Genomic DNA, 23,197 nt, shown 5'->3' on the forward strand with positions numbered 1-23,197 from the left:
CGGAACGAGACAGGATGGAACGTGACCAGTAAGTTTAAAATAGGTTTATTTGACAAAATACATTCCACATTTAGTAAAACGAACAGTACAGAAATGTTTGTGGGTATACACAGAGGTATCTCTTTCGTAGCGCATGTTGGGTGGGACATTTTCCTAATTGTTTGTTAGTAAAATGAGATCATCGTAGCTAGAAGGCAAAGCAGTACATGGGCACACTCGTACGTTAATTGACATGCTCTGAATGCTTAGCGTTAGTCTGCTGAATAGAAATACCTCACCCCCTCTGGTCAGTCCTCAAACCATCTTTCTATCCACCTTTTTTTCACCCTCGCACACACAAACTAAATATAATTTTGCAAGGGAGTTAACTAGAAACACATACATACATGCTAAAAGTGGCTTTATCACATCAATGATGCAGAATAAGTCTTCCCTGACTGTAAACTCGCAGCTAGCCTCTTCCACCGAGCACTACAGTATGTCCAGCTCTGCTTTTCCCTTACTACCATCATTAGTATACAACCAACCTCAGATCTCTCCCTAAGAGTCACTGATCTGTCTTTAATGTCAGACTTGGGCTGTGCAAACATTTCATTTTAAAATCCTATTCCCTTATTATAATCCAATGTCCCACACGAAGACATTCTAACTGCATTTCATGTAAGATGTCCTAATAAAAAGGAAGAATGAAAGGTTAATCAAATGCTGCCTTTACCTGGTTAGGAAATATTGACCCATTGTTTGCTGTGAAAACATTAGAGAAAGGTATTTGGTAAAACTAGTTTTCACAGCAGCACCTTTTCACTACTACAACAAACCACTGTAAATATTAAAACATTTAGTGTTTAGCTTCAGTCTAAGGTTAACAAGGTTACCAACGCTTGTGCTCAGGGGGAAGTGATTGTCTTTTGCGTGCTGGTAGAGTGAAGGTCCGTGGTGTGTTGATTTAGAGGGTCACAACCGCAAACTTGTATAGAGATAAACACGCGGTTCAGTTCACTCACACACACACACACACACACACACACACTTTGGGCTGGGGATCCTCCACAGAGGTCTAGGGGTAACCTGTGTAGGTGTGGTCTAAGGCTGGTCTGCATGGGGCTGGTGTGGCGGGTGGGGCAGGTGGTCTAGGTGTGGTCTTGGTCAGTCTCTAGCAGGCTCTCCTTGACCAGGTACTCCTGCAGGCTGGGCTGGCCGGCAGGGTCCACCCCGGCCTCCTGCAGCTCCTGCAGCAGGGCCTCCCAGCGCCGCTTGTCTCGCGACAGCTTCCAGGACAGACGCACCGTGATCTGCAGCAGCGGCACCAGCTGGGGGTGGACCTTGCTGGGCCGCACCGGCTCCTGAGAAGGGGGCGGGGCCAGCTCCTGGAGGGCCAGGTCACAGTGCTCCACCGCTTCCTCCAGCTGCTCCACCGCCTGGAAGCAGCACACCAGGCCCAGCACGGTGAACAGCCAGTGGGAGGCCTGCTGGCCCTCCTGGCCCAGCTTCTCCTGCAGCCTGCGGGCGTTGAGGAGAGGCCCCAGGGCCTCCTGGTGCTGCCCGACCCTGACCAGGGCCTGCCCTGCCTGCAGGTCCCCCAGGTAGAAGAACTCCCTCAGGCAGGACGCCCCCCGCAGGCCCGGCAGGGAGTGCAGGTGGCTCAGGTACTGCTCGAAGGCACGGCTACGTTTGGCGATGGTCTCGGCGACATAGTTCCGACGCAGCTTCTTCCGAGGAAAACAGACACGCTGCATCTCGTCACCGTGGCGACGGCGCAGCCGGGCGTGCAGTCGTTCAAAGTCGGAGTAGCGCCGCGAGATCACCGCCGGCGTCTTGTCGGAGAGCCCCGATTGAATGACCAGGATGGTGTACAGCTGGAGGACGGAGTCAAGGAAACACCACCTTAGCACCTCCCCCAACCTAGTGAAACACCACATTAGAACCTCCCCCAACCTAGTGAAACACCACATTAGCACCTCCCCCAACCTAGTGAAACACCACATTAGAACCTCCCCCAACCTAGTGAAACACCACATTAGCACCTCCCCCAACCTAGTGAAACGTCCACCTTAGCACCTCCCCCAACCTAGTGAAACACCACATTAGCACCTCCCCCAACCTAGTGAAACCACATTAGAACCTCCCCCAACCTAGTGAAACACCACATTAGCACCTCCCCCAACCTAGTGAAACGTCCACCTTAGCACCTCCCCCAACCTAGTGAAACACCACATTAGCACCTTCCCCAACATAGTGAAACACCACAGGAGGTGAGGAGAGACATTTTCACTGTAACGCTCCTGGCTACTCCTCACCACATATTTGGATGTTCCATCTTGGACCACGCAGGCGTCAGTGACTTCAAACAGCAGCCTCCCCCCCTGCTGGGCCCCCGGCCCGCCCGGCCCCCCTGACCCGCCCAGACCCCGCAGGCTTCTCCAGCTCTCCTGCAGTTGCCGGGTCAGGAGGGAGGGGCCGGACGGGGACAGGCCGACTGGACTTGCGTCTGCAGACGTACAGGAATAAGGAACTGAGCATGCCACCGAGGCGGAAGCGAAAGCTGTTGGGGCTTGAACATGGTAGAGTACTGTGTTGCTGTTACAGTTGGTGGGTAATGTAGACAGTCTAATGTACTATAGGCTTAGGGTTCATGTACATGGTGTAGATCATGTAGGTGTGGCGTTACCTGTGCTGATGAATCCCTCGTCCAGAGACTCCCCCAAGAAGTCCGAGTCGCTGTCGGCCCCCGAGCCCTCCCCCCCCGCCTCCTCCGTCTCCCCCCCTGAGCCGTCGAAACACAGAGTTCCACCTAGGCGCTCCGAGACGCACTCCGTGTCGTCCTCCAGCTCCGAGCTCTCTGGGAAGTCCTCCACGGCGTCCTCGTCTTTACACGCGTCCCCATCTCTGAAGAACGAGCGGCGGAGCCGGTCCAGCAGCCGGGAGGCCATACCATCAGACCACTGGGGAGGGTCGTCAACACAACGGTCACATCAGCTGACCAACAAGACACAGCTCATACAAACGTCACTGACACCTTTTCACAACTTGAAGCTTTAAATATGAAAGCAATTAATACACTTGCCCACATGATGGGGAAGTGAAAATCTAATAATAATGACTCTCTAATAACCTCCAAGAGTCCAGTATGTTTTAGATCCTTAAGTTTAAAACCTACGGAGAGCGCTCATCTTCTACCTACAGTACCTACATGGAGAAAAAAGTCTCGTAAGTCTGTTGTGTCAGCATAAATTCATAAGGAGGACAGTGCACACAACGGAAACGGCTGTGCTGTCGAGGAACAGGACGTGAGCACCGTTGACTCTTGCGTGATTTCTAGCGCATCAATAATTAGTTTCATATCACTCACTGTAACTAGACACTTAACGCTACAGTACTGTATGGGGCGGGGTCATCTAAAAGAAAGTTTAATTTTGACGATTACCTTTACGTTCGTTGTTTTAACAGACATGCATACTGTACAGTACCAAGCAACTTAAAATAAACGTAGGCCAAATTTCGTTCTTGCTATAAAGCCAACTGCATATATATAACAAACTAGCCAGCTGGAAACACATCTACTCCCAATTTAGCTAGTCTACAGCTGGTGCTGCTAAGCTACTGTATCGAGTCAACTTGACATAAGCATAAATATGCCCGCGACTGACAAGTTTTACTCCTCAGCTGGCTTGCTTTTTAACAGACCAAATTATCAGTTAGCAAACAAATATGCACTGGCTACTAACTAAACTAGTAAGCTACAAAAGGAGCTACTGTAGCTAGCTAACTTATTAGCTACCGTTAGCCACAAGTTGTTGTTATGTATGTAGCTTAATTGTAGAAAGCATTCAACAATTTAAAAAAGTGAGCTATTATAAACAATCCGCTTAAAAATGTACAGTTGCACAAAACAAACTCACCCATATGATGGTTCAGTAAAAACACCGTTATTTCATCAGCATGTCATCCCAAACTTGTGAGTGGGACGTGTGACTGTGTAGTCCTACCTCTCTTGTGGCTGGCCAAAGCAGTCTGTATGCAGTTGCAGTTGCTTACGCTAGGCGCCAGCAAATCTGTTGTGGAGATTTCATTTGCTGTTCCACCCACCGCCTCTTATAGGCGAGAATGTCAGGTGACAGGTAAAAGCTCGTTAAAGGGTGGATGTAAAATGACACCTGGGCCTACACCCAGGTGAGAATCTTCTGGTGAGAAAAATCACCAACGGATTACCAAGTTAGTTGACGAGCTCTTCCGCATCCAACATATAAGGTAAGATAATTCTATTTTGGCCACATAACTTTACCCTCACACGACTCAGTAAGTGAGCATGTGAGTTTTGGGGTTTATTGATGTTTGTAAGTAGGAGGCTCTTAACATCTTTGACAACTTGAGGTTATGTATAGAAAACATGACCCCATTTATGAGAACAGCATACCAACATGTCCACTCTGACTGTTGAAATCCTCTGTAGTTTGGACTGGTTTGTCAGGGTATTCAGAGAACCAGACAACTCTTTAAAGCAAAGACCATATGAGACAAAAGTCTGGTTGCAGTTTGTGAAACATGTTGGACGTGTTGTTCAGATATCAGAGGAGCTCAACATGACTAAAAGTATCATATTAGTTATGGTAGAGGAGAACCTGTGTGGTTGTAGGATGGTTCTATGATTCTAGTGTGGTCTGAGGTCTCCGGGCCATCCTGAAAGCAGGACGACTGGTTCTACTACACTTCGATGTATTTTGTTTACACTTTAAAGTTAGTCAGTAAATCTATTAAATCTGTCTCAACTTGCATGGAAAGCATTCAGTCTCATTGTCAACATCCCTGGCTGTGACCTTCAGTGAACCAAGTTTACATAGGAAATGAGGATTCCTAGTTCCCACACCCAGTTGTTGTGTTGAGGTAATGAAATTATTAACTCCTTTTGTCCAACTAGCCATGCCTGAGCCATGACGAACAGGAAGTGCTGACTACTCTTGTAGCTGCTCTCCCACTTGCTCTTTAGCCTCAGTTTTGATCCAAATGTCTGTCTTCTCTCTTTGCAGAAAGCCAGCCAGAAACATGCAGCACCTCTCTGCTCCTCCACTCCTCCTCCTCTTCTCCCTGCTCCTGCTATGGGGCTCCTGCAGCGCCTTTAAGATTTGTGCCTTCAACACCCAGGGCTTCAACAGCACCAAGGCGTCCAAATTTCAAATCCTGAACACACTCACAAAGGCGAGAGAAACTAGTTTTTGTTGGGTTCTCTATAAACGCTACCGACCTCATTTCCTCCCCTCGCCTGGGAAATCCCACATCTGAGCAGATGAATGACCGGGGCCTTAGTTTTCACCAATCCACTAATGTTAAATCACAGATTACATGAAAGCGGGAAAGAAGGAAGGTCAGGTTTATGGAGCATTCCACACCAGAACATCTCAGTATGATCAGCTTGTTGTTGTGTCTCCAGATCGTGTCTCGCTGTGACGTTTGCCTGCTGCAGGGGGTTAGGGACCCCAAGGGCAAGGCCACCAAGGCTCTGGTGACGTCCTTAAACAGGTACAGTAGATGATGCCAGGTTTGGGGTCAAATAATTTAAAGGAAAAGGGATAATTGAATTTTCCAACTGGATTTACCGTTACCATCAAATGTACAGTACATCCTAGGGTTCTTGGGATTCTTTCGTTTGGTGTCAGATGGTGTAAACAAGCTAGGAGTTATTGTTTTGTCAGAGCAACCCACTCGGGTGTTGCAGGAAATATAACTGAGTTTATCCTCTTGTGGCAATGTCAGCAGAAGCTTGTCTGTTGTGATATCATTCATTTATACTCTACTTCAGTCTAAACTAGTCAACATTGGTCTCAGTGAAAGTTAGTATTGCTTCAGTAAAGAAGCAGATGCAGTTAAATATTTTTTTATAGAGATGCTGTTTTATGGAGATGTTCCTTGGCATGATGGTGCTCTGTGAGAAAGTGTATGCATTACAATATATATACCCCCCTAGAGAGTGTGTCAGTTATAGTTATATAGTGTCCTTGTTTTCCTGTCTGTTTCTGCTCTCATAGATACAATGAGCACACCCGCTACAAGTCTGTGTCCAGTGTAGGTCTGGGACCAACACCTACAGACAAGCAGCAATATGTGTACCTGTATAGGTAAGAGCACACTGACATCTGCCTCCCAGATGGGTAAGAACAGTCTGACACAAGGACAAGTATGCAAGGCCAGAAACACAGTATGACTTTCCCCTTAGCTGTCCTCATCTAAATCATCAGACTCTGACACACACACACACACATCAGTCCATTTACATTTATTCATTTAGCAGACACTTTTATCCAAAGCGACTTCCAAGAGAGAGCTTTACAAAGTGCATAGGTCACTGATCATAACAATGAGATAGCCACAAAACATTGCGAGTAGCCAAAACATGAAGCACACATTGTGAACAACCAAAGTAAGTGCCAAAGGGAAGAACCATAAGAGCATGTAGTTAAACAAGTTACAATTAAACAACATGAACTTCTATAAGTGCAAGTGTACCTGTGGAAAAAAAACAAAACAAGCAACAATAATAAAAACAATATATCACAGCGAGTACAAACAATTTTAAATCAGTTACCACTAACCACAAGAGCAACAAGTCTCTGAGCAAGAGTCATTGTGATCCTTGAGGAAACTAACATCGGGTCAAGCAAGTACCGTTGTACTCCCGGAACAAGTGCGTCTTGAGCCTTTTCTTGAAGGTGGAGAGACAGTCAGTGTCTCTGATGGAGGTGCGGAGTTGATTCCACCACTGGGGGGCCAGACAGGAGAAGAGCTTGTGTTGGGACCGGGCGGTCTTGAGTGGTGGGACCACCAGGCGGTTGTCTGAAGAAGACCGTAGGTGACGGGTGGGGGTGTAAGGCTGCAGGAGAGACTTGATGTAGACGGGTGCAGTCCCGTTCACTGCTCGGAAGGTCAATACCAGGGTCTTGAATCTGATACCGGCCATGATAGGTAGCCAGTGGAGAGAGATGAGGAGCGGGGTAACATGGGAGCGTCTGGGTAGATTGTAGACCAGGCGGGCCGCTGCGTTCTGAACCCTCTGAAGAGGGCGGGTTGCACATTCTGGGAGACCAGCGAGCAGCGAGTTGCAATAGTCCAACTTGGAGAGGACAAGTGCTTGGACTAGCAGCTGGGTGGAGTGCTCAGACAGGTATTTCCTGATCTTCCGGATGTTGTAGAGGGTGAATCTACACGACCGGGAGACCGCAGCAATGTGGGCCGTGAGGGAGAGCTCGTCGTCCATGGTAACCCCAAGGTTCCTGGCAGAGGATGAAGGGGTCACCGTCGCAGATCCCAGGGTGATTGAGAGATCGTGGGAGATGGAGGGTTTAGCCGGGATGATGATCACTGTTACCCTTCCTTTCAAAAACAATTGAACATGCTGTATCTAACCAACTGTCATCAGTCATCATGTTCCCTTGAACAGTGATCCCGTTATAATTGTCTGTGTGTGTGTGTGTTCCAACATGTCTATGTTGCAGGATCGGCTCAGTGAATATAACTGGTCAGTACCAGTACCCAGATACAAATAATGATTTCTTCAGAGAACCATTTGTGCTGATCATACAAAGCAACAAAACCGGTTGGTAAACATGTTGGAGTCTGACTTTAAAGGGAAAGTTAATCCCAAATAAAAAAATGCTTATTTTTCCTCTTACCTGTAGTGTTGTTTATCCATCTAGGTTGTTTTGTTGTGAGTTGCAAAGTTTTGGAGATCTTGGCCATAGATGTCTGCCTTCTCTATATAATGGAACTATATTTGGCTGGTCTTTTGGCAGTTGAAAAACTCAACAGCAATGTCTCTTGTCAGAAATCATGACCCGTCACTCAAGATAATCCACAGACCTTGTTGTGAGCAGTTGCTTGTGAGAACTACGTTTTTCCTTTCTACCGAACGACAACCGCCTATACTGTATCACCGCACATAAGAAAGCATGCACATACGCATGGACAAGAGGCTATGTTCATGATACGGTTGGCGGGTGTCATTCGGTAGAAAGTAAATAAGAGGAAAAAATATGTACTTTTTATTTTGTGGTGAACTATCCCCTTTTAAGTCCCTCTGCTGTGTCTGATGTTGTGTTCCTTGTTCTTCCAGACTTGGGAGAGATAGCGCTGGTCCCCCTCTTCTCCCACCCTAAGAACGCAGTCCAGGAGATGGACAAGCTCTATGACATCCTCCCAGAGGTTTTAAAACTCATGAACACCTCGGTAATGAGAAGGGAAGGTCATTGTTGGGGGGTCTCTGGTCATGTTACAAGACCTAACTGTAGGTCACCCCCCCCCCCCCCCCCCCCCCTTCTCCTAGAATGTCATGTTTCTGGGGGACTTCAAGGCAGGGTGTGGGTACATGACCCGGACAAAGAAGCAGGACATCCGCCTCTTCACCAAGCCAGGGTTCTATTGGCTAATAGGAGACAAAGTGGACACCACCATTCGGGACATCACCAACTGTCCCTACGACAGGTGAGAGAGGAGGGAAGGATGGGACAGGGTAAAGCAGGGTGTGATGAGATGGGGTACATTCGCCTTTGTGTGTGTGTTTCTTAGGATTGTGGTCCATGGTGCGTCCTTGTTGAAGAACATCGAGCCATACTCAGCCAAGGTGTTTGACTTTGCCAATGAGTTCAAGATGACTAAACAGAGGGTAACAATGCTTTCTCTCTCATACACACACACACACACACACACACACACACACACACACACACACACACACACACACAGTGGTTCTAATTCAATAGAAAACATCCTGTCCTCCTCCCTACTTAATTCCCTTGAGAAATGACTAGCAGTGTAGGGGTGTGTGTGGCTCGGGATTAGGAGTTATGGAACGGGGCCCAGGTCTTGCTGTTGATAGCTCTGGCTTTGTGTGTGCAGGTTCTGAGGGTGAGTGACCATTTCCCCGTGGAGGTGAAGCTACGGACTCCATCCTCAGCACAGCCCACACGGGCTCTGCCTCATTTCATCATCCTCTCTGGGATCATCTGGTCTAGCCTGCACTCTTATCTGTAATCACCTCAATCTTGCCAGTTGGTTAATCGCTGAGCCTCCCATTTTGAACAGTCAAAACCTCCGTCCTTCTGTTTCAACTCATCTTTTAATCCTTCATTGGAAAACAAACACAGACACCCTGTCCTGGTTCATACCAAGAGTAGTCTTGCATTTGTCTTAAGAGACTGGATCATTTGACTCTGCTGTGAAACTAGCTTCAGGTTAGATATTGATTCATTCAACTGTCTCTAGCTCTCAATATCATTTCCCTAAAATATTGATGATTGTGAATAAATCATTTTAAAATCATTTTTACAGGAATTAATGTAAATGTTTTGTATTGCAGAAATGTCTATTACATGATGCTTTTTGTGTTGTACTTTTTAGATGTTTTAATAAAATATAAACCACAAATGTAGTACATTGGGCAAGCCACAAATAATTGACCTGTGTGGAACAAAAAAATCACCTGCATACACTGGTACGTCATTGTTCTCCCAACCCAAACCGCTAGGCGGCGGTAACGAGAAACATTGAATGTTATCTACACAACAAAACCAGTCTCAGTCAAAACCAACGATATCCAGCTGTTGCAGAGAAGATTTAGGAAACGTGGCCTTAACTGAAGCAGAACCTAGATGAATGAGAAACAAAAAGTGTTCTCAAACAGCATATAGACAGCGCGTTCTCTGAAGGGTTGCTGAACAACAAGCAACAATGGCTGATGTTGACCAAGCATCGGCTTTACCGACTGAAATTCCATCAACCCTGGACGGCCTGAATGCAACTGACTCCAATGGTACCGACGCCGTGAACGCCACGGTGGCCAAGTTTGTGGCAACACCAGAGGGCACCGCGCTGGCATATGGAAGCCTCGTATTCATGGCCCTGCTGCCCATCTTCTTCGGAGCTCTGCGGTCCGTCAACTGTTCCAAAGCCAAGGTACTAACGGGAACTGGTTGATAGCTAGTCCTTGGTATGTTGTTGCCCCAATTTACTTCGCAGAGGTTTATTGTAGCTAGCTAGCCTCAACAGATCTGGCTTAAGTACACGTTGGATTTGTCACCTTTCAACAATCAAAAGACATGTCAACCAGTCTCTCGACGAGACTAAATAAGTAATTAGCCTGTTTGCGTCGTAGTACAGTACAGCTTTAGTTTAACTTGCACCGCCGCGGTGACACCGGATAGAGCAGGCCGGCGTCAATGACTGATTGCAACATGTTTGCTAGCTAAGTCAATTTGGTGACATTTATAGAGTTAGCTTAATTTTCCTCGCAATTATGTGCTTGAAAGATAGATTGCAGCTTGTTTGTAGCTAGCGTGATACCTTTTATTTAGCCAGCTGCTTTACCAATCCATTCCGCATAATCTCACAGTGACAGATCTCAACGCGAGGTTTAGGTAGCAATGGGATGATGGATGGAGACGTGTACAACGACTTTCGTGGTTTTATTTTTTATTTTTTGGAGGGGGGGGGGGGGGGGGGTTTCCTGTCATATCTGTAGACATGCGCAGAGTCGATTATGTGTAAGTTTGCAAGCTCAGATGACACCCACGTCTTCACAATGTAGGTCTGGTCAGCACTGTGACTGGTCTAGCCGTCACCCCCACCTGCCCTCCCGTTATTTGCATGTTTGCTATCTAGTTTCATCTCCACAACTTCCTCCTCATATCACACTAGTATGTGAAAATAGTGCATGGTTGTCATGGATGCCTGCCAGGGTAGGCGAGTGGTGTGAAACTAAAGTGTTTCTACTAAACTCCCACTGCTGCAGAGTGCATCGTGTTTGAGGACGGTTTGTGTGGTTGCAGTGTCTGCCCCTCACGCTCTGCTAACCCCTTTCTCTGTACACTTATCTCATCTGTAGGTCGATGGAGAAAATGGTGCGTACCGCGTGAGTATTAGAAGGGCAGCCTACACACACTTTGTACACAGTATGGTGTCATCTTGGAGTCAGTGACAGGAGTGTGGGACTGCTTGCGGTTAACGTGGTTACAATGTTAGTACAAGGCCTGAGGGGGTGGTATTGTATAAACAGTGGCCTGACTGGCCAGACCCTCTGATTTGGTCTGCTGAGGGACTGCCATGGTTCTAGCTTCTCTCTTTCTCACTCCATCTCGCCTCCTCTTTTCTGATTTCCTCTCACCGACCCAGTTAGTAGATTCCCCTGGCAGATCAGGATAGATCTAGGAGATCCCCTTGGGGGATCTGCTCATCACCACATCCGACTGGATATTCCCAGCCCCCGTTCCAGCCCAGATTGGGATGAGATGGCGCAATACTGATACGTGTAAAGTTCCAATAGTGTTCTATTACACTTGTGCTCCATTGACAATAATATTACAGAACCATATACCAGCAGGCAGTGAGGGCGTCCAGTAGCCTGTTCCAGTGTTCCATGTGGGTGGTTCTGATGGTTTCTTAAGGAGTGCCTCTGTTAGAGTGTACTAGGATTCTGGTCCTTCTTATGCAGTGATGTTTTTCAACCTCTGTCTGTTTGTGTTCCCAGAATGCATCAGACATGCCAGAGACCATCACCAGCAGAGATGCAGCCAGGTTTCCCATCATTGCCAGCTGCACCCTTTTTGGCCTCTACCTCTTCTTCAAGGTGAGTTCTGAAAAGGACATTTTCTGAAGACACTGTACAACTGGATTGCTGTGATTGCCGGATTAATACAAATTCTTTATTGGAAATATGAAAGCATGTAACAGAGTGCTCTGTGACCCGTCACACCGGAGGACACGTGTTACTACAGTCGCTCGGCAGAGAGGTGACAAACAATAAACGTAGTCTTATATAGTACCTAACATCCGGTCATTTCTATGCAACAATCAATCATTCAATATAATGGAATACCTCTTCTTCAAGGTGAGTTCCATCATGTCCTCTGTCTGCCTGTGCCCCTTGTTGTTGTTGTGTGGTTTGTCCCGTTCTGGAGCTCCTGCTTTAGGACTGAGGCTGTGTGCCTGTTGAGAGGTGAACCGATACCAGTGTGGGGATGACGGTGTGTTTTCTCTCCTAGATCTTCTCCCAGGAGTACATCAACATGCTGCTCTCCATGTACTTCTTTGTCCTGGGGATCCTGGCCCTGTCGCACACGATGAGGTAACGCAGAGAGCGGAGAGACCCACAAACCACCTGGAAGTGGACAGATTTGACCGGGTCGTTGTTGACTTGACGCATGCCTCTTTCCCTCTCTCTCTCTCCCTCACTCTCCTCCAGTCCATTCATGAACCGGGTGTTTCCTGCCAATCTACCCATCAAGCAGTACCAGCTGCTCTTCACTCAGGGCTCAGGCGAGACCAAAGAAGGTGAGACCAGCAGCTACAGATTAGGAAAGCACTGAAGAGAAGTGTGTGTGTGTGTGTGTGTGTGTGTGTGTGTGTGTGTGTGTGTGTGTGTGTGTGTGTGTGTGTGTGTGTGTGTGTGTGTGTGTGTGTGTGTGTGTGTGTGTGTGTGTGTGTGTGTGTGTGAGTGCGCGTGAGAGAGAGGGTCAGTCAGTGTTTTTAGTCATTTTGACTGTCACTCTTCCAGAGATCGTCAACTATGAGTTTGACACCAAGGACCTGATCTGCTTGGCTATCAGCAGTGTGGTGGGAGTTTGGTACATCCTCAAAAAGGTGACGAGTCCAGCTACCTGACCCTAGAGTAGACCCCCAAACAAAAGTATCTACTGATTCATGTCTTTCTGGGAGCTTTGTCAATAAAACTGTTACAGCTGTGGAGAAGCAGTAACATATTGGTATGTTTTTATGATTTCACAGCACTGGATCGCCAATAACCTGTTTGGTCTGGCGTTCGCCCTGAACGGGGTGGAGCTCCTGCACCTGAACACTGTCAGCACTGGCTGCATCCTGCTGGGGGGGCTGTTTGTGTACGACGTCTTCTGGGTGAGTCTCCCTCCCACCTGAGCATACCTGGGGCACACGACTGTACACTGCTGTGTGGTGACAACCTCTCTCTCTCTCCAGGTGTTTGGGACCAACGTCATGGTAACCGTGGCCAAGTCTTTTGAGGCTCCGATCAAGTGTGAGTAGACCCGGCTGTCTGGGCTTTGTGAAAGTCAGCAATTTGGTAAGTTTTCTCTGAACTCCTCCCTCTCCCCCTCAGTGGTGTTTCCTCAAGACCTGCTGGAGAGGGGGCTGGACGCCAGCAACTTTGCCATGCTGGGGCTTGGAGACATCGTCATCCCTGGTAGGACAACACCCGCACACATGATCCATGCCCTCCTATCTCTATGCTGTCATCTATGCATACATACACACTACAGAGAAGGTGTCATACCAAATGAATCTAGAAGGTTCCTCACAAAGGCCCTGTTTTGCTAGCACCACTCCACCGTTCACTGTTCAAGGAAACACTGCATCGCATTACAATATCGACATTTGACTATCTTGTGTGTGAGGTAAGACAGACAGACTATTGCAGCACACGCACCTGTTTATTTAGCAAGATCATGATTGGCTCAGGGAATGACACACTTCCCCGAATCTTATATTTGGTCTGCCAATGTTATGAACACAGTCTGACTCATTTGAGTTCATTGTGCCAGTAAAGTAAATCAATGCATGCCCTTTTAGCCAGGAGTGTTGATAAGTGTTATCAAGATCAAGCCTAGTCAATCTGATAGGACCAGTAGGGAGCTGGAGCCAGAGAGAGCTCCCTGTAGCACCAGACTAGATTTAGATCTGCAGTAGTGGAAGTTCCATGTCCTGCTACCCACTCCTCAGTTCCCACTCCACTCTCTCTCTCTCTCTCTCTCTCTCTCTCTCCTGTTGTTCTCCAGGCATCTTCATTGCTCTGCTGCTCAGGTTTGATGTCAGGTGAGCTCCAGTCTTCTATTTTATCGTCCGTGTCATCGCTATTAAAATTCCCTCTCCCTGTCATTACACCGTGTCTCATGCCACAGTCCTCTGTCTACCAGTTTGAAGAAGAATTCCAGGACCTACTTCTATGCCAGCTTCCTGGCCTACATCTTTGGTCTGGGCCTCACCATCTTTGTCATGCACACCTTCAAACACGCCCAGGTAAGACTTCAACAGTAGCCTTCCACAGGCCTTGTCTTGTATCCTTCCAGAAAAGGCTGAGATCACTGACTGACTGCTTTCGTTTCCTGTCTCCCAGCCTGCCTTGCTGTACTTGGTGCCAGCATGCATAGGCTTCCCAGTGGTGGTGGCTCTGCTGAAGGGAGAACTCACCGAGATGTTCAGGTGAGACGTGCAGAACTTTCATCCCAACCGTTCTGATCTGTACAGGTCTGCTTCAGCCAGACATGGCACATCCTGGATCCTTCTCAGGCTGTCACCTGTCTCATCCATCCATCCATCCTCTGTTTCACAGTCTTCTCCTGTACCAGCATGCTCCAATCAGAGCTGTTCTGTGTTGTCTAGAATGGGCACTAAAACACATCTCTTCACCAAGAGCGGTTCCATGGTGACTCTGGGACTTAGAAACCAGCCATCTTAAGCCCGGTCGGCTAAATTGCGTCCTCCTCCCTCCCTCACTCCCCTCCCCTGTCTTCAGCTTTCCATCTTCCTCATCCTCCTCACCTCTAGAGTTGTTAATACCTTCAGACTACCTACTAGTCTATTGACCTGCTATCTACTTCTCTCTCACTCTCTTGCTCCCTCCCTTTATTTCTCTCTTGCTCCCTTCTGGTTTTCTTTTTTCTCTCTCATCTTTCCTCATTTCCCCCTCCTCTCCTCGTTCTGTGGGGGCGGGGCCAGTTATGAGTCGTCCGAGGAGCTCCTCCCCCACACCCCGCGGCTGACCTCCTTCCCCAGCGTCTCCGGCTCTCCTGCCAGCCTCGCCACAGCCATGAACCCTGCCTCCTCCTCTCCCCGCCGCCGCCGATACACGCCCACCTCCTAAAGGCCCCGCCCCCTCTCCTGGGCAGGTACGCCTCCCACGCCCCCTCTCCATTCTGCTTCATACTCCCCGGTCACCCAGGACTGGATGGCTCTTGCCCCTCCCCTCTCTGCTGCCCGTCTGCACCAAGACAAACCCACCCCTCTGTGATACCCCGTCTGAACCAAAACAAATCCCACCCCTCTACACCAAGATAATCCCACCCCTTTCTGCTGCCCCTTTACACCAAGACAGATCCCACCCCTCTGTGCTACCCCATCTGAACCTAAATAAATCCCGCCCCTTTCTGCTGCCTGTCTGCACTGAGACAATCCCACCCCTCTCTGCTGCCCCTCCTGGAGGAATCATCTTTTTGCTCCTGTCTGTCACTGGAAATCAAGGTTCTTCTGTTTGCCCACCATTAAGACGTCATCCGCATTCCTGCTCTCCCACTGGAAATGGTTCATGTCAAAACGCTCGATTTTAATATTGGTTCTAAAGTTATTTACTTTCTGTATCTCTCCAGCTATGAGGAAGTCTCTCCAGAAGAGGCAGCAGCAAAAGAAGAGGCCGAATCTGAGAAGAAGGAGCAGTAAACTCTATCCTCCCAGCTCCCCTGCCTCCCACACCAGCTTTTTCCTTCTCTCCCCTCCTCGCTATTTCATTCCCTCCTTCACTGCCACCACATTTCTGTTCCTTAAATACACAGTGGGAGGGGCTCGTGTTGCCCATGGATACAGCCGACCTGCTGTCTAATAGTTTTGACTACGGGATGTTTTCTAGTTCGTAAAGTGGTTTGTTACAGATGTACAACAGCTTATTCTGTGCCTCGTGTATCCTTCATGTTTCTCTTTCTGATTCATCCATTTTGCCTTTGTCTGTTCTCATTTGATATTTTCATGTATAACGTTATTTTGAAAGGCCAGAATTTTAAAATGGGTGATTTAAGTGGCATAGTTACTTTAGGAGCGGGAAGCTGCTGGCCACAAAGCATTTCAGATCGTCTAGTTGGGTCTGATCTCAGTGGTCTGTCAACCCCTCAGCCAGTGAGCGACGTGTGTGTGTGTGTGTGTGTGTGTGTGTGAGAGAGAGTGCAGCAAGAGGGGGTTAGAAAGTGTATGTCCTCCACTCTGTACTCTAAGTCCACCCTGCCATGAAACCTTCATCAAGATCTCAGATTTGCCTCACAGTCTTCGATACTGAAATGGAAACTGTCTGAAATTGAAATATGAGGGATCATTCTGTCTTCTTGATCTGCTATGACATCACCTGTGTGTTATAGTATGGAGTGTCTGATAAGTAGAGCAAGTACTTGACTGATTGGGTGTATCAGAGGACAGTCTGTAGGGGGAGACAGTCTCCTCCAAGACCAAAGGGACCAATGAACCTCTGAGCTCGGCTGTGACCAGGGGCCTGGCAAAACTCTAGAATGCCATCTTCCCTCGTTGGACAAATCCCTGATGCATCGTGTACGCTTTGGTGACAGCTGTGTGAAAAGCTCTGCTGTTACCCAGCAAATTAGTACGATGACAGGATCTGCGGGGGGGTTGGGGTTGGGGGGTACTGTTTAAAAATGAATCCCAGTTGTCATTTCCATTACCAGGCCTCAAATCTGACCTCTTTCTGGAGGCCATCACAGAACTGTGGAAAGTTCAAGACCTATCCAAACACAGTTGATTTGACATTTAGCATGGAATGATAGTTGACCTCCGGTTGGTCTGGTTTCATGCTCGGGCCATTCTGGAGAGCAGTGTTGCTACCAGGAGGAGAGCAGACTCATGGTGGTTGAGTTGTCTGAAGAGAATTTTTGGTTTTGTATAAATATAGTGTTCATCTGTTGAAGCTCATGCTCCCTCTGCTTGGTGTAATCCATGCAACCCATCATTGTTTTAAGTAAATGAACCAGGATCTGTTTTCTCTTGGGTCTGTACTCTGGTCCCACATCTGTTTTATTTACAATAAATGTTCTTGTCAAGCAGATGTAACGAGTGTGCTTTAATCTGGCTTCTAATGTGTTTGTGACATGAATACGGGTCAAGGTTAACAGGTAGAGTTTGGTCCTATCAACAATACTTGATATAAATAAAATATGTGCTCACTCCAAGTAGAGGAGATCAGGTGCCGGGCAGCCTGGGGGACTGAACATGGGTGTCTCCCCTGCTGGGGCCGCTTTCTTCTCAAACAGATGTGGAATTGCCTCTTGGTCCCCTTTGCTCAACTTCCCAAAGCCAAAAGTATGCTAGACAGTGATGAAAGTCAAACTGGGGGCAAATACCTTTTAATCACACACTTGTTCTTTGTTTTGTGTGCCTGCCTAGCAAAAGTCGGAAAAAACTTCCCGATTAGAGCCAGGTGAGTGGTGCGTTAATTCAGTTTACTCAGCAGCAGTAGAGTCCAAACAAACAAAACGACTCAATCGGAAACTGCACATGACTAGACTAGCACCACTGAGCTGCGCTACACCAGTATCAGCAGCAGGATGGGGGAAGCCGAGGTGATTCCAGCTGAAGACAAACAAGCAGACTCGGGAATCGGTCCCCTCGAGGACTCGGTGGTATGGAGTCAAGAGGTCGAAGTGTGCCTTTTCCATGCAATGCTTGGTCATAAACCCGTAGGTACGTTCAAAAATCCGCTGTGTGCAGTAATGCTAACGTAAGCTAATCAAGCTAACCAAAGCTAACCAGCTACTGAGGCTAGGATAGGCCGAAGCCACGGATTGGAGTGACGATGTTCTGCGCTTGACAAACAATCAAAGTTGACTACTTAACAAGATAACTAGCATTGTAATATTTGATGTAAAAACAGGAAGGTAAAGCATCATTGGGAAATTATAAGCTAAGTCTTCAGCTACATACTTTTTGTGTTCAGAATGTCAACAAAAACGTAAACAATAGACCAAGCTAATGGATAGCTCGCTTGCTATTTAAATAGCTCGAGCTAGTGAGACAAATTCAGATGTCCTCAAATTAAGTTGATTGAATTAGCTGAGAAAAAAATATATCTTTGCATTATCTATACCTGGAATGTATGTTTTCAGCTTTTATTAGGGCTGTACTGTACATTGTCCTTGTTTGTGTTGACGATGTGTCTTCAATGTAGGAGTTAACCGCCACTTCCACATGATCTGTATCCGGGATAAATTCAGCCAGAACATTGGCCGGCAGGTGTCTTCCAGCGTCATATGGGACCACCTAGGGACCATGTACGACATGCAGGCCCTGGTTAGTTAAACATGTAACTCGATGACACAGGGGATTTCTGTCTGTGATGCTGTCTGTTATGTTATTGTTTTCTTTTCTGCCTGTTTGGCTTCAGCACGAGTCAGAGATCTTGCCTTTCCCAAACTCAGAGAAGGGCTTCATGCTGCCTGATGAAATGATCCAGGATGTAAAAGAAGGTATGGAAACATTTATGCTTTAGACAAGACACTCATCACAACACATCTCTACCTGGCCTCACAACCTTCACCTTTCAGATTCTCTATTTGCTCCAAGTCTTTCACTAATGGACTCTCTAAACATTTGCAGTGCTGGGCTCTCAAGTTTTATCAAAAGTTTGGCGTGAGATTACCATACCTGTCAACAACAGCTCTCAACTCGGCAGAAAACATACCTCCGTATGCCTGCGCCTCGTCCATTAATTGTACACAGCGGGACAAGTTATCCCCTCTCAGCGTGAGAAATGCAAGGTGTCGCGTGAGAGCGTGAGGAATGGTTGAAATGCGTGAGTCCCACGGCGAAGGCGCGACACTCGAGAGCCCCGGCAGTGTGTGTGCATCATCGTGTCTCTCGTCCTCTCCAGGTAAACTGGGATCTGAGGAAGAGGTGAAGGAGGAGTACAAGGAGGAGCGTGACCCTCCTGCCACACATGAAGAAGGTATCACAGCTCCTTCCTGTTTGGGCTGCATCTCCACGCCTCCCCATGACCCTCTCCTCACTCATCTCTCTTTCTCCTTCCACCTCTCCTTCTTACTCCCCCATATCTCACAAACAAAACGAGGTTCCCTTTGCGGACAATGAAGAACATCTTCTCTAATCTCCCTTCTCCTATCTTTTCCAGTTTAGTAACCTGCCAAAGTTGAACCGTCACGCAAACTAAAACGGTCTTTCTGGCATTTCTAAGCCCCTCTAAACCTAAACCTCTCCTGTTCCCAGGCAGCAACTCGTCTGTGAAGATGACTGAGCGTGCGGGCAGCAGAGACAAGGAGCGCGAGCGGGACAAGGAGAAGGGCGCCCCCGCCGACGTGTCCACGGGCAAGGAGGCGGAGAAGAGGAAGAGGAGCCGCGCCACGGAGAAGGCGCTCAGCGCCAGCAGCAACCCCTCCAGTCCCGGGGGCGCCAAGAGGAGGCGCACCTAGACCCATGGGATGGGTAGGGGGATGGGGGGGGGGGCAGACCAGGCCTGGCTCCTACACACCAGGACGGACCAGGACGGACCAGGGAGCACCCTTAGGCCAGACTGTCCCATCAGAGGCTTCTCCATGCTACACCTCCCACCCCCATCCTCGGTGCTCCAGGACCAGGACAGACACCGTCTACAGCTCTAGTTTGGCTTCTAGTTAAACCGGCACAGTTAATCCCACAACAGCTAATGCAGGACTGCTGGCTCCTCCGTATATAATTCCAGTGCATCCGTGGTGTGTACCACCAGCTGGTGGCTGGCTGTCAGAGAGGAGCGACGTAGAGGAGACACCCGATGTAGTCAGATCTCTGGAGCTGTTTGTATGTTGTTCCATGGTTGTCGATCTAGTCGGCATGGTCCTTCAGACCCCAGAGAGGTTCCCCCCTGTCTGAAGGCTCTGCGTGTCTCATGTTTTGTGTTGTTCGCCGTGTGTCTTGTCGACAGACGTTAGAACAGAAAGGTGCGTGGTAAGGTTAGTCTCAGTCTGTTTTGAATTTGACTTTTTTTTTTTTGCATTTGCATTTGTCGTCTATTTATTTTACGTGTTTCATTTTGAATGTTAATAAATCAGGTTTTTTGGCTAGAGTGTCTTCACTGCTTATCCCGAGGGAAAGGGGGGGGGTTCCTTTTTCAAATGATATGCACCGTGTCCATCCCACCACCAGGGGGCAGGCCTCACCAAGCTGTGGCTGGACGGCACCGCTGGGCGACAGGTTGGATTCTCCGCCTGTGCTCGAGGTTGTACGCGCAGACAGCAGGCTGGACGGTCTCAGCTCAGGGGTGGACACAGTAGGATAAGAGAACACCACAATCAGCTCTGTTCATGCCTCACTAGGCTGCTGCGTGGCTCAGATCTACCGACGTCTGACTGACTCAGCGTCCCAGTAAGCAATCTGGATAATGCCAAGGCAACACAGAGTCAGCTCAGTGCTTCAGTAATATTGTCGGAAACACAAAGAAGCGTTGAGAGGAATGGAGGGTGGGCTGAGAGAGCAGCAAGGGGGCGAGGGACCAGAAGGTGGAGGTTAATACTGACAGGGCAGTGTCAGGGGATCGATGGCTGCTGCTCCTAGCCTGGAGTCCTGTCAGGGCGTCTGCTTCCTCGGTGGTCCGGCCTGGAGGAAGGAATAGGTCAGGGAAAGGTCGTCTGGATGTGAGAGTATCGATGTTGTCCATGTTCACCTGAGAATTAGTACCCCTCCTGCATGTTGATGTAATCCTTTCCCGCTACTGGAACAAATGTATGTGTGTCTGCGCCATAACTCTGAGAGAAGCTACTGGAACTAATGTCAAACAGACTAGAACAGAAGGAATATAAAAAGATTGTGGGGGGGAAGTGAAAGAGAGGAGACTGAATAAAAATAAGAATGGGGTTTTCCTCTCTAGTGTAGAGGACAAACAGCACAGAAGTCTTTCTGGAATCCTCCTAGTCTGCCTTGTCTACATTAACATTTAGTCATTTAGCAGACACTCTTATCCAGAGTGACTTACAGTAAGTACAGGGACATTCCCCCCGAGGCAAGTAGGGTGAAGTGCCTTGCCCAAGGACACAATGTTATTTTTTTTCGCACGGCCAGGAATCGAACCGGCAACCTTCAGATTACTAGTCCGATTCCCTAACCGCTCAGCCACCTGACTCCCTGTCTACCAACCTGCCGGCCTGTCGTTTTACAGTACCTGTGTGTCGGATCTCACACATGCAGGTGCAGTGTGATGTGACTGGATGACGCCATGTGGCTCAACGAAGATAACGCGAATAAGACCCGTTTCTGCTATTCCCTAAACAAACGACAAAGTTTTGTAATATGTTCAAAGCCATCTACCTGTCCTTAATATGTCGCCACCAAGTTGCTGTGGCAACCCCGGAGCTTGCATAGACAGAGAGGTTGGCACTCATATCCTAGATCTGCTCAGACAGACGGAGAGAAGGAGCGTGAAAGAAAAAGGGGGAGAATGGGGGAGGGGGGGTGCGTACAGTTGAATATTCATGTCCTGGTGTGTGCGTGTGGGTCTGTGTGTCTGGTGTGTGTGTGTGTTGGGAAACAGGGAGCCCATTCCCAGCAGCCGAGGGACCAGAGAGGACATGTTTATTCATAAAGGGATTATGTAAAGAAGTAGAGGAGGCGTCTTGGCCTGCTGGTCAGGAACTAAAGTCAGAAGAGGGAAAAAGAGAGAGAGAGAAGGGTAAAATGTCCCCAGTGGCCACATGGAACATACACCATGCATCTATTACCACCTCCAAAAGACAGCCAGAATGTGTGTGTATGTTTGCGCATGGAAGTGTGTGTGTGTGTGTAGCAGGGCCAGATGGGTATCCAGACTGCAGTGTTCTGTGTACGTGGATGGCAGGGAAATATGCGTTCGTGTATTCATGGTTGTTGTCCTGGACGGGTGTGGAATAGTCTGCCTCATCTGTGAATACAGATCTGTGAGGATGCACATCTGGAGCAGTCACGGGGACCGTGTCACACAACCTCATCACAACACATCACAGCCACTCTCCCTAAGAGAGAGACGCCGGCATAGCAGTCTGAGAGAGAGACCAGTATCCACCTTCAGTCCAAGGACACCTTGCCTCTCTCTCTCTCTCTGCAGACAGACAGGGGGTTGTTTACAGGAACAGGAGCCACTCTCAGCTCCCTCCTGGCAGCCAGGCTCCATCGCCAACTCAAACAGCTGCCGCTACTGTTTGTCTGGGTGTCTCCGTGTCGGAGATTTGATTTGGTGAAAAATATTCAAGGAGTTGTTAATGGTAAACCACTCATGAGGCTTGGACTCCTCAGCAGAGCTATGTTGGAGGGCGGGAGGAAAGAGGGGAGAGGGAGGAAAAAGAGAGGCAGCGAGGCAGCTTAGCTGCTCTCAGATCAGCTGACAGGAACATGTATATTTCATAGTGGTCCTCTAGAGAACCTGTTGGAAAATCAAAGACGAGAAGAGTTGAGTAGAGATGAGAGGAGAGAAAAGGACAGCAGTGCCCGCAAGTTGGAGAGAAACCGGCCAGCCTCTCTGTCCATCCTGTCTCTCCCTCTCTTCCTCTCCTGCTCCCTCTCTTTATTACTCCATGTCTTTCACGTACCCCAGCATTGAACACTCTCCAACCCCCATCCTCCAGAGTACCTGCAGTTCTCACGCAGGCAGTTCTACACACTGCTCAAACTTCTAACTGTGGGACCTGAAACTAAATAAGCACCTTACCTTACGTCTGTGTTTGTCTGCCTGCATGTGTGTGTGTGTGTGTGAGGAAGAGAAAGATGGCTACCCCAGATCTGTACCAGCAAGGATGGGAAGAAACAGATAACAACACAACACCTGTCAACTTCTTGGGCTCGGTGGGGGTGGGGTGTGTGTAATTGTTTATGTGTGTGTATGTGTCGTTTCAGTGGGGGTCTTTGGTGTCCAATCCCTGGTGAACAAATGGTCCTAAATCTCCATCCCATTCCTGCCTTCTCTCACACTGTTCACCTCTCCTCGCTCTTGTCAGTTGGACATTTTCTCTCACAGATTGAGAATGGTTTCCTATTTCACACAATCTGTGTCTCGATTCTTGCTCATTTTTCTCGCTGCCTCTATCTCAGAGGTTGTGTTCTGCTAGCAGAACACCCTGAGCCTGTTAAGCACACAGGCTATGGCAGGAAAGCAGATATACTGACAGATAAATAAACAAGAAAATATCTTGTTTTGGGTTTCCAGCGCGTTGCTTCTGGGAGCAAAGTGTTTCCCACCTTTTGTTGATGGTTGGGATAAGACATTTTATTTGTATACAAGGCTACCGTGTCCCTGGGGAGTGTTCAGCTGTGTTCTTGACTTCTCCAGAGCTTCAGTTTTCTCCTTCATCTTCTCCTGAATGTCTCACTACACCACGACAACCTTGTTGCCATGAATCAAAAGCTATAGTCTGGGAGCAAGACAGGAAACAGGCCATATCTAAGAGGACCTCACTGTCGAGTT

General features: G+C 48.2%; 4 protein-coding genes across 5 annotated transcripts; 3 read left to right on the forward strand and 1 right to left on the reverse strand.

Annotated features, from left to right (window-relative positions):
* Positions 1–29: 29 nt before the first annotated feature.
* Positions 30–3,995, reverse strand: snx21 (sorting nexin family member 21). Its single transcript, XM_067240097.1, has 4 exons — positions 3,900–3,995; positions 2,669–2,942; positions 2,298–2,488; positions 30–1,856 (listed from the first exon to the last, which is right to left on the reverse strand). Exons 2-4 carry the CDS (start codon positions 2,928–2,930, stop codon positions 1,131–1,133), a joined length of 1,179 nt encoding a protein of 392 aa, XP_067096198.1. The 5' UTR covers positions 2,931–2,942; positions 3,900–3,995; the 3' UTR covers positions 30–1,130.
* Positions 3,996–4,135: 140 nt separating this feature from the next.
* Positions 4,136–9,308, forward strand: LOC136945608 (deoxyribonuclease-1-like 1). Its single transcript, XM_067239532.1, has 9 exons — positions 4,136–4,248; positions 5,025–5,193; positions 5,426–5,514; positions 6,021–6,110; positions 7,485–7,585; positions 8,102–8,214; positions 8,312–8,469; positions 8,554–8,650; positions 8,884–9,308. Exons 2-9 carry the CDS (start codon positions 5,041–5,043, stop codon positions 9,016–9,018), a joined length of 936 nt encoding a protein of 311 aa, XP_067095633.1. The 5' UTR covers positions 4,136–4,248; positions 5,025–5,040; the 3' UTR covers positions 9,019–9,308.
* A 273-nt stretch (positions 9,309–9,581) lies between these two features.
* hm13 (histocompatibility (minor) 13) lies at positions 9,582–16,820 on the forward strand. Of its 2 annotated transcripts, XM_067239718.1 has the most exons (13): positions 9,582–9,939; positions 10,868–10,894; positions 11,510–11,608; positions 12,024–12,106; positions 12,224–12,312; positions 12,536–12,621; positions 12,766–12,891; positions 12,973–13,030; positions 13,112–13,195; positions 13,788–13,824; positions 13,926–14,028; positions 14,126–14,211; positions 15,375–16,820. In XM_067239718.1, exons 1-13 carry the CDS (start codon positions 9,715–9,717, stop codon positions 15,442–15,444), a joined length of 1,173 nt encoding a protein of 390 aa, XP_067095819.1. In that variant the 5' UTR covers positions 9,582–9,714; the 3' UTR covers positions 15,445–16,820. The 2 variants fall into 2 exon arrangements, with proteins under 2 accessions (XP_067095819.1, XP_067095821.1); XM_067239720.1 differs by lacking the exon at positions 10,868–10,894 and having other exon boundaries at positions 9,605–9,939.
* A 479-nt stretch (positions 16,821–17,299) lies between these two features.
* mrgbp (MRG/MORF4L binding protein) lies at positions 17,300–19,832 on the forward strand. The gene is made up of 5 exons (XM_067240099.1): positions 17,300–17,463; positions 17,948–18,069; positions 18,164–18,245; positions 18,650–18,724; positions 19,003–19,832. Exons 1-5 carry the CDS (start codon positions 17,328–17,330, stop codon positions 19,203–19,205), a joined length of 618 nt encoding a protein of 205 aa, XP_067096200.1. The 5' UTR covers positions 17,300–17,327; the 3' UTR covers positions 19,206–19,832.
* The last annotated feature ends 3,365 nt before the right edge of the window (positions 19,833–23,197 follow it).

Source organism: Osmerus mordax, chromosome 7 (genome assembly GCF_038355195.1).
Source record: "Osmerus mordax isolate fOsmMor3 chromosome 7, fOsmMor3.pri, whole genome shotgun sequence".
Lineage (NCBI taxonomy): Eukaryota > Metazoa > Chordata > Actinopteri > Osmeriformes > Osmeridae > Osmerus > Osmerus mordax.

Excerpts from the sequence above, each read along its gene's own strand:
- snx21 (XM_067240097.1), bottom strand. The coding sequence starts at position 2,930 with ATGGCCTCCCGGCTGCTGGACCGGCTCCGCCGCTCGTTCTTCAGAGAT. Across the intron at positions 2,489-2,668 it reads CGAGGGATTCATCAGCACAG|ACGCAAGTCCAGTCGGCCTG; the intron begins GTAACGCCACAC and ends GTACGTCTGCAG. Across the intron at positions 1,857-2,297 it reads ATGGAACATCCAAATATGTG|CTGTACACCATCCTGGTCAT; the intron begins GTGAGGAGTAGC and ends TCCGTCCTCCAG.
- LOC136945608 (XM_067239532.1), top strand. The coding sequence starts at position 5,041 with ATGCAGCACCTCTCTGCTCCTCCACTCCTCCTCCTCTTCTCCCTGCTC. Across the intron at positions 6,111-7,484 it reads CAATATGTGTACCTGTATAG|GATCGGCTCAGTGAATATAA; the intron begins GTAAGAGCACAC and ends TCTATGTTGCAG. Across the intron at positions 8,651-8,883 it reads TCAAGATGACTAAACAGAGG|GTTCTGAGGGTGAGTGACCA; the intron begins GTAACAATGCTT and ends TTGTGTGTGCAG.
- hm13 (XM_067239718.1), top strand. The coding sequence starts at position 9,715 with ATGGCTGATGTTGACCAAGCATCGGCTTTACCGACTGAAATTCCATCA. Across the intron at positions 9,940-10,867 it reads TCAACTGTTCCAAAGCCAAG|GTCGATGGAGAAAATGGTGC; the intron begins GTACTAACGGGA and ends TCTCATCTGTAG. Across the intron at positions 14,029-14,125 it reads ACACCTTCAAACACGCCCAG|CCTGCCTTGCTGTACTTGGT; the intron begins GTAAGACTTCAA and ends CCTGTCTCCCAG.
- mrgbp (XM_067240099.1), top strand. The coding sequence starts at position 17,328 with ATGGGGGAAGCCGAGGTGATTCCAGCTGAAGACAAACAAGCAGACTCG. Across the intron at positions 18,246-18,649 it reads GATCCAGGATGTAAAAGAAG|GTAAACTGGGATCTGAGGAA; the intron begins GTATGGAAACAT and ends CGTCCTCTCCAG. Across the intron at positions 18,725-19,002 it reads TCCTGCCACACATGAAGAAG|GCAGCAACTCGTCTGTGAAG; the intron begins GTATCACAGCTC and ends TCCTGTTCCCAG.